This window comes from Sinocyclocheilus grahami, unplaced genomic scaffold, assembly GCF_001515645.1.
Source record: "Sinocyclocheilus grahami isolate Dianchi unplaced genomic scaffold, SAMN03320097.WGS_v1.1 scaffold1345.1, whole genome shotgun sequence".
In the NCBI taxonomy this organism is placed as follows: domain Eukaryota; kingdom Metazoa; phylum Chordata; class Actinopteri; order Cypriniformes; family Cyprinidae; genus Sinocyclocheilus; species Sinocyclocheilus grahami.
This window is the reverse complement of record NW_015506524.1, coordinates 58,461-72,842: the sequence shown is the minus strand read 5'-3', so window position 1 is coordinate 72,842 and position 14,382 is coordinate 58,461. Positions and strand designations below refer to the sequence as shown.

The window sequence follows — 14,382 nt, the reverse complement described above, 5'->3', positions numbered from 1 at the left end:
AGCACACACACACAAACACACACACACACACACACAGACAGACACACACACAGACAGACAGACACACACACACACTCACTACACACATACTGCACACACACTACACGCACACACACACACACACACACACACACACTACACACATACTGCACACACACTACATGCACTACACACACACTACATGCACTACACACACACTACACACACTACACACACACTGCGCTAAGTAGATGTAACGGTATGAAAATGTCTTATCATGATTATAGTGACCAAAATTATCACGGTTATCAGTATTATCATGGTATTGTTAAAATGTGCTGGAGATGTTCAAAAAGTACCAACACATAAATCACTTCACCAAGTTTTATATTTAAAAATCAACAAACAACAAATAAAATGACTTTTTGTTTGCATAATCACTAAAACAATAACATTACCAATGATGTTCAGATTTTAAATGACAACTTGACTGACAACAGTTTAATAGCATGTTGAAATATCTAATGTAAATGTTCAAATAAAGCTTTGAAAAAGTTTCATAAAAAGGTAAACCTCACATTTCAGCCTTTAAATAAAGAAAAGATATAAGTCAAAATGATAATTGATTAATAAATGATTATCAGAATCAGAAAGAGCTTTATTGCTAAGTATGTTTGCACATACAAGGAATTTGTTACAGTGTCACAAGCGTCCAGTACACGGAGACAACAACAACACACAGATAATAAAAATAAGATGTGAATAAAATACACATGCATAAATATAAACCACAACACACATACATACATTATATGTATTTTATCTGCTCCATAAATAATTCTAGATAACTTATCTGAATTGTTTAAATGTGTAGAATCCACATAAGCTTGTTTTTCATCAACCGGTCAAAATTGACAGCAGAGCATGCAAATTCGGTCCGTTTTTGGCCAGACAGAAACTGCACACAGGCTGAATGTAAATATAAGTCTCTGTAAATCCACTCGCTGACAGCAGGTGGCGCTTATGGAAAAGCAGAATTACAGCTGTTTCCCGTAACTCCGTGAACAAAGCAGTATTGTGATTAAGAACACTTCCTTTAGGTATTACATGGAGCGAAGACGAAAACAAAATGCCATCGAATAGTTTCTGAAGACAGTCAGAACCTTCAGAGGTACATTCATATAGTCATTTGTATAATTCCCTTAGCGCTCTTTTAAAACCTCCCAGCTTTTCCGCACTGTTTTCAATCAAAACAAAACTACTCTGTGTGCTGTGCGCACGTGAGACTGTTACTTTAAACTCTAAACCTCCCAGCGTTTCCGCTCTGTTTTCACTCAAAACGAAACTACTCTGCGTGCTGTGCGCACGTGAGACTGTTACTTAAAACTCTGCTTTATGCTGGACAGTATTTATTTATCGCGAGTTGTTCAAATCGCGGTAATCGAATATAGTTTTAATGATAATTAAAAGATGAAACGGTAATACTAACCGTGGGTAATTTTATCAGGATTTATCGTCAAACCGGTAATTGTTACATCCCTACACTGCACACGTACTACACACACACACACACACACACACTGCACACACACACTACACGCACTGTAAGCGTTTTGAAAAGTGGGGACATGGGGTAATGTCCTGAAAAGTCACCCTCTCCTTGTAATACCTGTCATACCTTTGTCATTATACAAATTTATGTCCTCATTTGTCACAAAAACGCGAACACACACACACACTACAAACACTACACACACACACACACACTACACACACACACACACCCACTGCGCACACACTACATGCACTACACACACAGACCACACACTGCACAAACACTACGCGCGTACACACACTACACACTACACGCACTACACGCACACACACACACACACTGCACACACTACACACACTACACACACACTGCACAAGCACTACACACACACACACACTGCACAACACTACACACACATTGCACACACTACACACACACAGTGCACACACACTTCACACACTACACACACACTACACACACACACTGCACAAACACTACACGCACCACACACACCACACACACACACACACACTACACACACACACACACCCACTGCGCACACACTACATGCACTACACACACAGACCACACACTGCACAAACACTACGCGCGTACACACTACACACTACACGCACTACACGCACAACACACACACACACTGCACACACTACACACACACTGCACAAGCACTACACACACACACACACTGCACAACACTACACACACATTGCACACACTACACACACACACTGCACACACACTTCACACACTACACACACACTTCACACACTACACACACACTACACACACACACTGCACAAACACTACACGCACCACACACACACACACACATTGCACACACTACACAAACTGCACACACACTATACACACACTGACTGCACACACACACACACACTGCACACACACTGCACACTACACACACACTGCACACACACACACACACACACACACTGCACACATATTACACACACACACTGCACACACACTGCACACACACACACACTGCACACACATTAATGACATTATACCTGCTACACACACACGCTACACAGATAAACATTTCAACCACAACATACACAACAGTCTTATTTTACTGTCATTGAGATACTTGATATTATTATTATTTGTATTTTTATTATTTTAATATTTTTAATAAATTTTTATTTAGTATTATCTGTTATTTTAATTTTACTTAAGTTTTAGTGATTTGTTGTTTTTTTGTAACTGTTATTAGTATTTTTTATGTTAATATAGTTTTTTTTTGTAAATGTTTTTTTTTTTCAATTAATGTTTATTTTATTTCATGTAGCAAAATGTTTTCATGGTTTTATTTTAAGTAAACTACAATCATTGTTGGGTTTTTTTGTATAATTTATTATGATTCTAATATTAATATTTTCAATTAGAGTTTATTTTTATGTTTCCCGTTTCATTTTAATTTTAAAAATAAAATATTTGTAATTTTGTTGTGTTTTTGTTGTTAAAATATGTATCGATATATTTTTTATGATTTTTTTATTTTAGTTTTTCAATTTCTTTATTTTATTTCAGTTAACATTTATTTTATTTAAAGTAACACATTTTTATGGTTTTATTTTTATTAAACTATAATCAGTGTTATTTTAGTGTCACTGGGATACTATTATAGTTTTTATATTTTCAAATAGTTTTTATTTTTATGTTTTTCATTTGAATTTATTTAAGATTTTAGTCATTTTTATGTATGTTTATATAGTTTTTTATTATTTAATTAAGTTTTAGTTTTAGTTATTGTAGTACAGCAAGTTAAACTAAATTAGATTAGAAATTAGGAATGTTGCCTTGGCAACTAGCTGAAATAAAATAAGATTTTTTTCATATATATTTTAATTCATGTTTATTTTACTTCAGGCAACAGAAATGTGTTTTATGGCTTTAGTTTTAGTTTCAGTTAACTTTAATAATAACCTTTTTACACACTACATTATGAACTTACACAAAGCTCCACATGACATTAAATTCATTAGATTCTTTTATGTGATAATTGCTGGATAATTTTATGCACATGATCACATCACAGGAGGTGTATTACTAGTATCTCATCTTAATAAATATCCTAAACTGAACATCTCAGCATTGAGGGCATCAGGAACACATTCATTATGACCAGCAGATGGCAGCATGTTGAAAGGTTGATTGGTAAAAGCTTCCTATGAGAAGAGATTTCCAATTCATTTTTAATATTAAAATAAAATGATACACAGCCTAATTAAGACGCTCTGATGCTGCTGTAATGTTGTTGGTTTTGCACAATCCAAATTGTCAAATTATTGTCTGTTGAATATGCTAACATAAAAAGCTAATATGCTAGTATTCATTTCCAAACATAACCATAGTGCGGTAGTTTTCAACCGGGGGCCTCAGCAAACCTCTAAATGATTTAAAATAAGCATTAAAGTAAACTAAAACTTTTAAAAATGAAGTTATTTCTTATTTTTATACATCCTTGTTGGTCCTAGAACAACATTTTTGTCAATGAGATGTTAGAAACAAGAAAAATAATTGTTTTAGAGTTTGGATCACCCTAGCCATCCCCCAGGGTCTGAGAGTAACGCAATTTCAATTCTCTGTATGTATGTGCTGTACATGTGGAAGAATTGACAATAAAGCAGACTTGACTTGACTTGGATTGAAGCTTGAAATACATCATTTGTGATTAATTTCCTGGGAAAGTTATGCAGTTGAGTCAGTTGTTAATGAATCTTAGACACAAACAGCAGACTCTGATGTTGGATGGTCATGTAACGGCCCTTCCTATCAGGCCGAGCCCCTGTCCCTTCATGCAGAAGCAGTTCGGAGTGGTTTGGTCTCCTCTGCAGAGCGCCGCCTCAGTGCCGCACCTGCACAGGTTAGTGTTTAGCCCCGCCTCCGTCTGATCACGTGACCACTCAGACGCACTCTCACTCTGTCCAATGAAAGCACTTTCCTGTCCTGAGTCCTAAACTTCACTGCAAAACATCCCGATGCACGACGAACACCTCCACCACCATCCTGACTCAATCCTCACTGACCTTCATTTAATTTAATTATTTTTTTTTTTAGCTTGGTCAAGTTGGTCAGAAATGTTCCTCTGTGCTGCATCTGGCTCACGCTTGCTACTGAATATAAAATCAAATGCTGTTTGCAGAGTGGCACAAGGGAGATGGATGCAAAGGTTCCCTGCACTCATTCTCTTGTGTTTGTGTTTATTTCTCTCAGCTGTATATGCCGTCTCTGAGATCTCCACCAATCGCAGCCTAGTAGTATCCACATAGCAACACCATAGCAACTCCAGAACACCCTAGCAACCACATGGCAACACCCTAGAAACCCCATAACAACACCATAGCAACAGCATAGCATCACCCTAGGCATCCCTAGAGCACCCTAGTATCCACATGGCAACATCCTAGAAACCTCATAACAACACCATAGCAACAGCATAGCATCACCCTAGTATCCACATAGCAACACATGGCAAACCCCAGAACACCCTAATGACCACATAGCGACTCCAGAACACCCTAGCAACCACATGGCAACACTCTAGAAACCACATAGCAACAGCGTATCATCACCCTAGCCATCCCTAGAACACCCTAGTATCCACATAGCAACACTATAGAACCCACCAGAACACCCTAGTGACCACATAGTGACTCCAGAACACCCTAGCAACCACATGGCAACACTCTAGAAACCACATAGCAACAGCGTAGCATCACCCTAGCCATCCCTAGAACACCCTAGTATCCACATAGCAACACTATAGAACCCACCAGAACACCCTAGTGACCACATAGTGACTCCAGAACACCCTAGCAACCACATGGCAACAATCTAGAAACCACATAGCAACACTCTAGAAACCACATAGCAACAGCGTAGCATCACCCTAGTCATCCCTAGAACACTCTAGTATCCACATACCAAACCCCAGAACACCCTAGCAACTACATGTCAACACCCTAGAAACCCCATAACAACACCATAGCAACAGCATAGCATTACCCTAGGCAGCCCTAGAACACCCTAGTATCCACATGGCAACACCCTAGAAACATCATAACAACACCATAGCAACAGCATAGCATCACCCTAGTATCCACATAGCAACACATGGCAACCCCCAGAACACCCTAGTGACCACATAGCGACTCCAGAACACCCTAGCAACCACATGGCAACACTCTAGAAACCACATAGCAACACTGTAGCAACCACATAGCAGTAGCGTAGCATCACCCTAGCCATCCCTAGAACACCCTAGTATCCACATAGCAACACCATAGCAACCCCCAGAACACCCTAGTGACCAGACAACAACACTCTAGAAATCACATAGCATCACCCTAGTTGTCCAACACCCTAATATCCACATAGCAACACCACAGAAACCCCCAGAACACCCTAGTGAGCACATCATTCTGTGTTTGTGTGTGTTTCTCTCAGCTGTATGCCGTCTCTATGCGAGGTCTCCACCAATCGCAGCCTGGATAACCTGGACTGTCTGATGGGAGCGGATGAGGCGGGTCTGCAGCACTGGGATGCTGATGGGGGATTCGGTCAGCGCTGCTCTACACTGGGACGAGGCTCCACCATGGGCCAGGTCACAAACAACCCCCAGAACACCCTAGTGAGCACATAGCAACTCCAGAACATTCTAGCATCACCATAGCAAAGCCCAAAACCTCTAGCAACCATAAAGCAACACCATAGCAACCCCCTAGAACAGCCTAGTGACCAAATAGCAACTCCAGAACATTCTAGCATCACCATAGCAAAGCCCAAAACCTCTAGCAACCATAAAGCAACACCATAGCAACCCCCTAGAACAGCCTAGTGACCAAATAGCAACTCCAGAACATTCTAGCATCACCATAGCAAAGCCCAAAACCTCCTAGCAACCATAAAGCAACACCATAGCAACCCCCTAGAACAGCCTAGTGACCACATAGCAACTCCAGAACATTCTAGCATCACCATAGCAAAGCCCAAAACACCCTAGCAAACATAAACCAACACCATAGCAACCCCCTAGAACAGCCTAGTGACCACATAGCAACTCCAGAACATTCTAGCATCACCATAGCAAAGCCCAAAACACCCTAGCAAACATAAACCAACACCATAGCAACCCCCTAGAACAGCCTAGTGAGCACATAGCAACTCCAGAACATTCCAGCATCACCATAGCAAAGGCCAAAACACCCTAGCAACCATAAAGCAACACCATAGCAACCCCCTAGAACAGCCTAGTGAGCTCATAGCAACTCCAGAACATTCCAGCATCACCATAGCAAAGGCCAAAACACCCTAGCAACCATAATGCAACACCATAGCAACCCCCTAGAACAGCCTAGTGACCACATAGCAACTCCAGAACATTCTAGCATCACCATAGCAAAGCCCAAAACACCCTAGCAACACTAAAGCAACACCATAGCAACCCCCTAGAACAGCCTAGTGAGCACATAGCAACTCCAGAACATTCTAGCATCACCATAGCAAAGCCCAAAACACCCTAGCAACCATAAAGCAACACCATAGCAACCCCCGAACAGCCTGGTGAGCACATAGCAACTCCAGAACATTCCAGCAACCACATAGCAACACTGTAGCAACCACATAGCAACACTCTAGAAACCACAGCAGCAAAGCATCCTAGCAGAGAGTTTTGCTCTATCAACGCCACTCACATGTACTTCTACAGATGTTAAACCTCTTGTAAATGTGTGCGCTCTGCATCATAGAGCAAACGCTGAAATGTGTCAGAGAGGTTTTGCTGTTCACTTGACCTCAGGAACGGAGTGTTCCAGATTAAAATGCTGTAAGACATCCTTAAGATAGTCTAAGGAGACGTGGAGGGTGGGAAATCAGTTGGAGGGCATGTTTTCAGGACGAGATACTCAAACGTTCGCTCTGCTGATGGAGACATCAAGACTCCTGAAGCGAGACAAGGCTCCGAAACCTTTTCTTAAGAGGAAAGAGCATTGATCTGTTTTGCTGAATGGGATAATGTGCTGTGAAGACTGATGGATGATTCAGAAGTTGTTTCTGAGATGCTGTTGGATGCTGGGATCAAAGGGAAAGAAGTCAGGAAAAATGAGGACAGCAGCTAATTTGCAGCACTTAGCCAGACAAAAAATACTATAATGTTGTATACATATTTTACTATTTAAATAACATATCAGTATTTATTTTTTAAATATCTTAAGCAGTTCAAAACACATTATTAGACTTAAAACAGAATTAACTTTTTTCTTTTTTCCATATTATATTATATTATATTATAAATGTTTGAATATTATTTCAATTAATATTTTTTTCTACAATTTTCCCAGCTGTAGGGGAGTTTTTTGAATGAGACTTTGTGGTGAAATATGGTCTAAATTACAAGTATTTTTTATTTTTTCCACAATACAGTATTTTGTTATTTAAAAAATGACAAACAGTAATGTCATGGTCCAAAACATATTATTAGACCTAAAACAGAATTAACTTTTCTTTAAGAAAAATACATTTTCTTTTTATATTATATTATATTTGAAATAGGTTTAATTACATTGTTTGCTAGACCGATACAAAACAATACAAACAATATTATTACTTTTTTTATAATGATTTTTTATTTAACAATTTTCCCAGTTGTAAGGGAGCTTTCTGAAAAAAAAATTTTTGGGGGGGGGGGTGAAAAAATGGTCTCTAAAAAGCATTTTATACCAATTTATAAAGCAAACTCCTCATCCACAGACGAGGATCAGTACAACTGTGAAAGGAATACATTTAAGGATTTTTCTCATTTTAAGCCACATCATTTGTCGCATTAGACTGAATGGAAAGCACTCAAGCAAACCTGTCGTTTCCTCTTCATGTCCGCACGACCATGCGTCAGTCCACCCTAAAGCGCCGGCCGCATCTCAGCCCGTGCGCCGGCCTCGTGTGGGACGTTTCAACCTGCACGTGTCCTTTCAGGTGGAGCAGGGCTACCGGAGCAGCGCGGCGTACCGTCAGCTGGACTCTCAGGCGCTGGAGGCATTGGATCTGCCCACACCCACCTGCTTCCGCTCCCGGAGCCACAGTTACCTGCGCGCCATCCAGGCCGGCTGCTCTCAAGACGACGATACGGGCTCCGTGGACTCCGACGAGACGCCACCTATAACCTCATCCATCAGCAGCTACAGCAGCGCCACCGGTGAGTAATAAACAAGCACACATTCATACAGGATCACATTCATGGACCTGCTGCTTACCGTAAAAACTACAGCAAAGTCAACAGAAAATACTGATTACATTTTGTGTAAAGAAAGTCAAGCCTGTTTTATGACCGTTAAGATTGTTTCCATTGTAACATTATTTTCGTGACAGCAATGCACTTTTCTTCCTTAAATTCTCATTAAGTAAATATCCATACCGTATTATGAATCATTTACACCAGCATAAAAGAAAAGCCAGACAAAACTAATAATATCATGATATATAAGTATTTTACTATTTAAATTACATTTTTTTAAAACATCATAAATCATAAATGTCTTAATTTTTCTTTGAGTTAAATATATTTTATTTATTTTTGGGAGGCGGTGAAATATAAGCTTGCATTCATAGCATTCATCATAAGACAGTTTTTTCACTTTTACAGTACCGTTCAGAAGTTTGAGGAAGTTTTTTTTTTTGGAGAGAAATTAATAATTATTTTTTTTTCAGCAAGGATGCACAAAATCGAAAGTTTAAGATTGTTTCCATTGTAACATTATTTTCGTGACAGCAATGCACTTTTCTTCCTTAAATTCTCATTAAGTAAATATCCATACCGTATTATGAATCATTTACACCAGCATAAAAGAAAAGCCAGACAAAACTAATAATATCATGATATATAAGTATTTTACTATTTAAATTACATTTTTTTAAAACATCATAAATCATAAATGTCTTAATTTTTCTTTGAGTTAAATATATTTTATTTATTTTTGGGAGGCGGTGAAATATAAGCTTGCATTCATAGCATTCATCATAAGACAGTTTTTTCACTTTTACAGTACCGTTCAGAAGTTTGAGGAAGTTTTTTTTTTTGGAGAGAAATTAATAATTATTTTTTTTTCAGCAAGGATGCACAAAATCGAAAGTGACAGTAAAGACATTTATAATGTTACAAATGATTTCTATTTCAAACAAATGCTGTTCTTTCGGACTTTCTATTCATCAAAGAATCCTAAAAAGAAAAAAAACGAAATGTATCAGTTTCCACAAAAAATTTCGGCAGCACAACTGTTTTCAACATTGATAATAATCAGATATATTTCTGGAGCATCAAATCAGCATATTAGAATGATTTCTGAAGATCATGTGACACTGAAGACTGGAGTAATGATGCTGAAAATTCAGCTTTGATCACAGAAATAAATTATAGTTTACAATATATTCACATAGAAAACAGTTATTTAAATTTGTAATAATATTTCACAATTTTTTTATTTTAGGTTTAATGAAATAAATGCAGCTTTGGTGAACAGAAGAGACTTCTGTCAAAAATCATACTGACTCCAAACTTTGAAATGGTACTGTATGTTGTCATTTGTGGTTTATGACTGTGCATTTACAGTAAAATATTTTATTACATGAGAAACTGAAAAAAGGCAGTGAATGATTGATGCATTTGATATTACTGTATAATCACTGAACACTTTAAAGTAATGATGCCGACCACTGAAAAAAAAATTGACCTGGCTGTCATGTATCACAGGGATAGCGCTGAATTTGCACATGCAAAAAACAAAAGTGTTCATAAAGTAGACAAAGTCCACGATATGCAAGATAATAACATCCTGATAAGCACAGGTCTCACGGACTTTTCACTGATCATCATGTCATTTTATTGCCTCCAGAGGTGATGTCAGTGCAATCAAACAGGCCTTGTTTTTCTTTCTCAGTAATAAAGACTTTAGTGTGAAGTCGGATCTCTTTTGCTTTGAGAGGTCGGCATGTGGGCAAGTCCAGACAGATGATCTGGAGTCATGCGAGGGTAAAAACAGCCACTAGTCCATGACGACTGTCTCATGATGGTCCTCTTAAAGGGATAGTTCACCTCAAAAATAAAGATTCTCTCATCATCTACTCACCAATTTCATCTCAGAAGGCTTATGTAGAAGCACATGAGGCGTATGGTCTACTTTGGTCCATTTTGGAGACAAACATAATCAGGCTTTTGGAAGGATTTGGTCCTTTTTCACTTAGTTCATTTGGTCAAGATTATGGAAGCTTGTTTCCTCAACGGAATCAAAAATAAAGATAATTAAGACTTTTTATCTCATAGTTCTGACATTTTTTCTTGCAATTCAGAACGGCAAGATATGAACTCACAAATGTGAGATATGAATTTGCAAATCTGAGAAGGAAAGTCTAAATTGTGAGATACAAACTCAGAATTGCAAATTGCAAAAAAAAAAAAAAAATTGTAAAAAAAAAAAAAATTTAACTCAGACATCAGGAAAAAATAGTATGCACTGCAAGATGTAAACTCAGAAATCTGAAGAAAAAATGTAATTGCAAGATGTAAACTCTGAAATCTGAAGAAAAAATTTAATTGCAAGATGTAAACTCTGAAATATGAGAAATAATAGAATTGTGAGATGTAAACTCAGAAATTTGAGAAAAAATTGAATTGTGAGAAAAATACAGAATTTCAAGACGTAAACTAAGAAACCTGAGAAAAAAAATTGCGAGATGTCAACTCAGAGTATATAGGAAAACAGAATTGTGAGAAAAAATGAGAATAATGAAATGTAAACTCAGAATAAATAGAAAAATATCAGAATTGCAAGTAAAAAATAAAAATTGCGAAATGTAAACTCAGAATACAGAAAAAAATCTGAATTGCGAGAAACAAATGAGAATAGCGAAACGTAAAATCAGAATACAGTGAAAAAAAATTGAGAAAAAAATGAATTGCAAGATGTAAACTCAGAAATCTGAAGAAAAAATTGTCAAAATTGCGAGATTTAGAATCATAAATCTGAAAAAAGTCAAAATTGAGATGTAAACTCAGAAATCTGAGCAATAATAGAATTGCGAGAAAAAAAATTGAATAATGAAATGTAAACTCAGAATAAATAGAAAAATATCAGAATTGCAAGTAAAAAATTAAAATTGCGAAATGTAAACTCAGAATACAGCAAAAATCTGAATTGCGAGAAACAAATGAGAATAGCGAAACGTAAAATCAGAATACAGTGAAAAAAATAGAATTGCAAGATGTAAACTTTTGTGGGTTCACAATTGTGGGTTTATACCTTGCATTTCTGAGAAAAAGAGTCAACTCGCAATTCTGAGTTTATAACTCGCAGTTGTGAGACATAAACTCACAACCCTGAGGAAAAAGTTAGAATTGTGAGACGTAAACTTGCAATTGAGAGAAAAAAGTCTGAATTGTGAGATTTATAACTTGTAGTTCTGAGGAAAAAAGTCAGAATTGATGTAAACTTTTGCCCGTGGCAGAAACAAGCTTCCATACAAGATCCATTAGGCTGCTGCAGTCAGATCGTTTATAACGTCTCAAATGGCCACTGCAAAGATGTCCCACTCTCTCTCACACACACAAAATCTTCTGACCTACATTAGTGCTGGTGGTGTCCTGCGGAGATGAGTCCTTCAGCTTAACGGCTAATGTTTCTCGGCCCATCATGACCGACTCTGGCAAAACTTCCACTGCAAATTAACCGGTTTTCAGAGGAATTAACCGACATCAAGCAGATTAGTTTGGCACAACGCTTAATAAGCCAGCAGCCAGTGGACCGTTCTGATTTTGCTGTTGATCTACTTTATTTGTATCGCATTTTACTGTATTTTGATAGGTCTTATAATTTGAAAGGCGAACATAGTCCAGATTGATTCAGTCGGACAACATTCCCATAATTTCTTGATGATCTTGAAACGTGTTGATAAGGTTGAAAACTTGTGTGTGTACAAAGCACGGTTGTACGCTCAGAATAGCAAATAATGAAATCTAGTCTATTTGTGGAGAGGAATCTGACTAATGCTATTTAGTTTAGGTAGCAAGCTGTCAAGAAAAAACAAATCTTGGCCATCTGTTTACCATTTCTGTAAAAAACAAAATGCTATTTTTTGCCTGTTCCATGACTATATTTGGCATTGCAAATAATGAAATCTAGTCTATTTGTGGAGAGGAATCTGACTAATGCTATTTAGTTTAGGTAGCAAGCTGTCAAGAAAAAACAAATCTTGGCCATCTGTTTACCATTTCTGTAAAAAACAAAAACCCTGTGCTATTTTTTACCTGTTCCATGACTATATTTGGCATAGCATACTTTCTTACTCTTATACTATGCTTATTGTGCACAGCAGTCCGATTGTGTTTTTTTCAGTATATGCATACAACTATATTTGATAAAATAAGCAGCTTATTAAATGAAAAACTGTATCCCAGAATGCAATGCGCTTGACTTGACCTTCTATTCCCGGCGTGATGAATCACTCGGAAGTAATATCGGCATCAGTCCCTTTCATTTGATCAGAGTGTTAGACATGTTTACACAAAATTGGATATTTTGCTAAATTATAGCTAAACATGTAGTGAGGTCATGTGACCACAATTTAGCAAAATACTGTTTATGGTAGAATAATGCATACTGTTTCACTTAGTAAGCAGTATATTAAACAGCATTCAGTAATAAGCTGTTTTAGTAACATTTAGTAATTTTACTGAATAATGTCGCTACTTTTGCAAGGCTTGGAGCTATCAATTAAATCAAATTAGTGCTGTCAAACGATTAATCGCATCCAAAATCAAAGTTTTTGTTTATGTGAACGAAAGGCTGAATCCTCCGGAGGTCGCATTTGAATAGAATAATGGTCAAATTTATAACTGTTAATATTCTAAAATAAGATCTTCTTTATGAAGTGTGCAGCCTACAAATGCGACCTCTGGAGGATGCAGCCTTCTGTTTGAGAAACGGCCAATATATGTGTGTGTACTGTGTATATTTCAAGAGTTCAGATGCAAAAGCCTCTGAGTGCCATCTGAAATTTTCATCTAAAATGACCATTTTTATCAGGCTTCTATATTTATGTTCAGTTCTTTCACTTTAGTGGCATAGAAAAGGACCTATACATTGCCATTAAAGCAAAATTACTGAACCTAAACACAGAAACCTGATAAAAATGCTAATTTTAGAAGAAAATTTCAGATGGCACTTAGAGGCTTTTGCATCTGAACTCTTCATTTATTATGTAGATTAAATACACAAACATGCATGCATATATTTCAGATTTTTTATTTATTTATATATTACATATATTTATATATAATATAAATTATATGAATATAAATATATACATGTAAATGTTTTCAAAATATTTACTGTGTGTAATAATATATACATAATAAATATGCACAGCACACACACATATTATGTAAACAAAAACTTTTATTTTGGATGCGATTAATCGCGATTAATCATTTGACAGCACTAAAAATGAATGAATAAATAAATAAATGTCCTTCAGTAGGCGATGTATAATAAAAACTAATGTTATAAGTAAAAAAAAAAAAAAAAAAAAGGTTTTCCTACAATTTTGGTTTGTTTGTTTTCAGATGCAGAAAGCGTTGCCAGATTGATTTCGATAACAGATGCATTAAAGGGGTCATATGATGCTGCTAAAAAGAACATTATTTTGTGTATTTGGTGTAATGAAATGTGTTTATGCGGTTTAAAATCTAAAAAACACATTATTTCCCACATACTGTACATTATTGTTTCTCCTCTATGCCCCGCCTTTCTGAAACGCGT

General features: G+C 36.9%; 1 protein-coding gene across 1 annotated transcript in view; it reads left to right on the top strand.

The window, feature by feature from the left end:
* LOC107569431 (disks large-associated protein 4-like) overlaps positions 1-14,382 on the top strand; it is a 196,021-nt gene that overhangs the window by 164,682 nt on the left and 16,957 nt on the right. The window contains exons 8-9 of the mRNA XM_016255532.1: positions 6,026-6,182; positions 8,549-8,768. Of these exons, the coding sequence (XP_016111018.1) occupies positions 6,026-6,182; positions 8,549-8,768 (377 nt within the window). The remainder of the gene's footprint in view (positions 1-6,025; positions 6,183-8,548; positions 8,769-14,382) is intronic.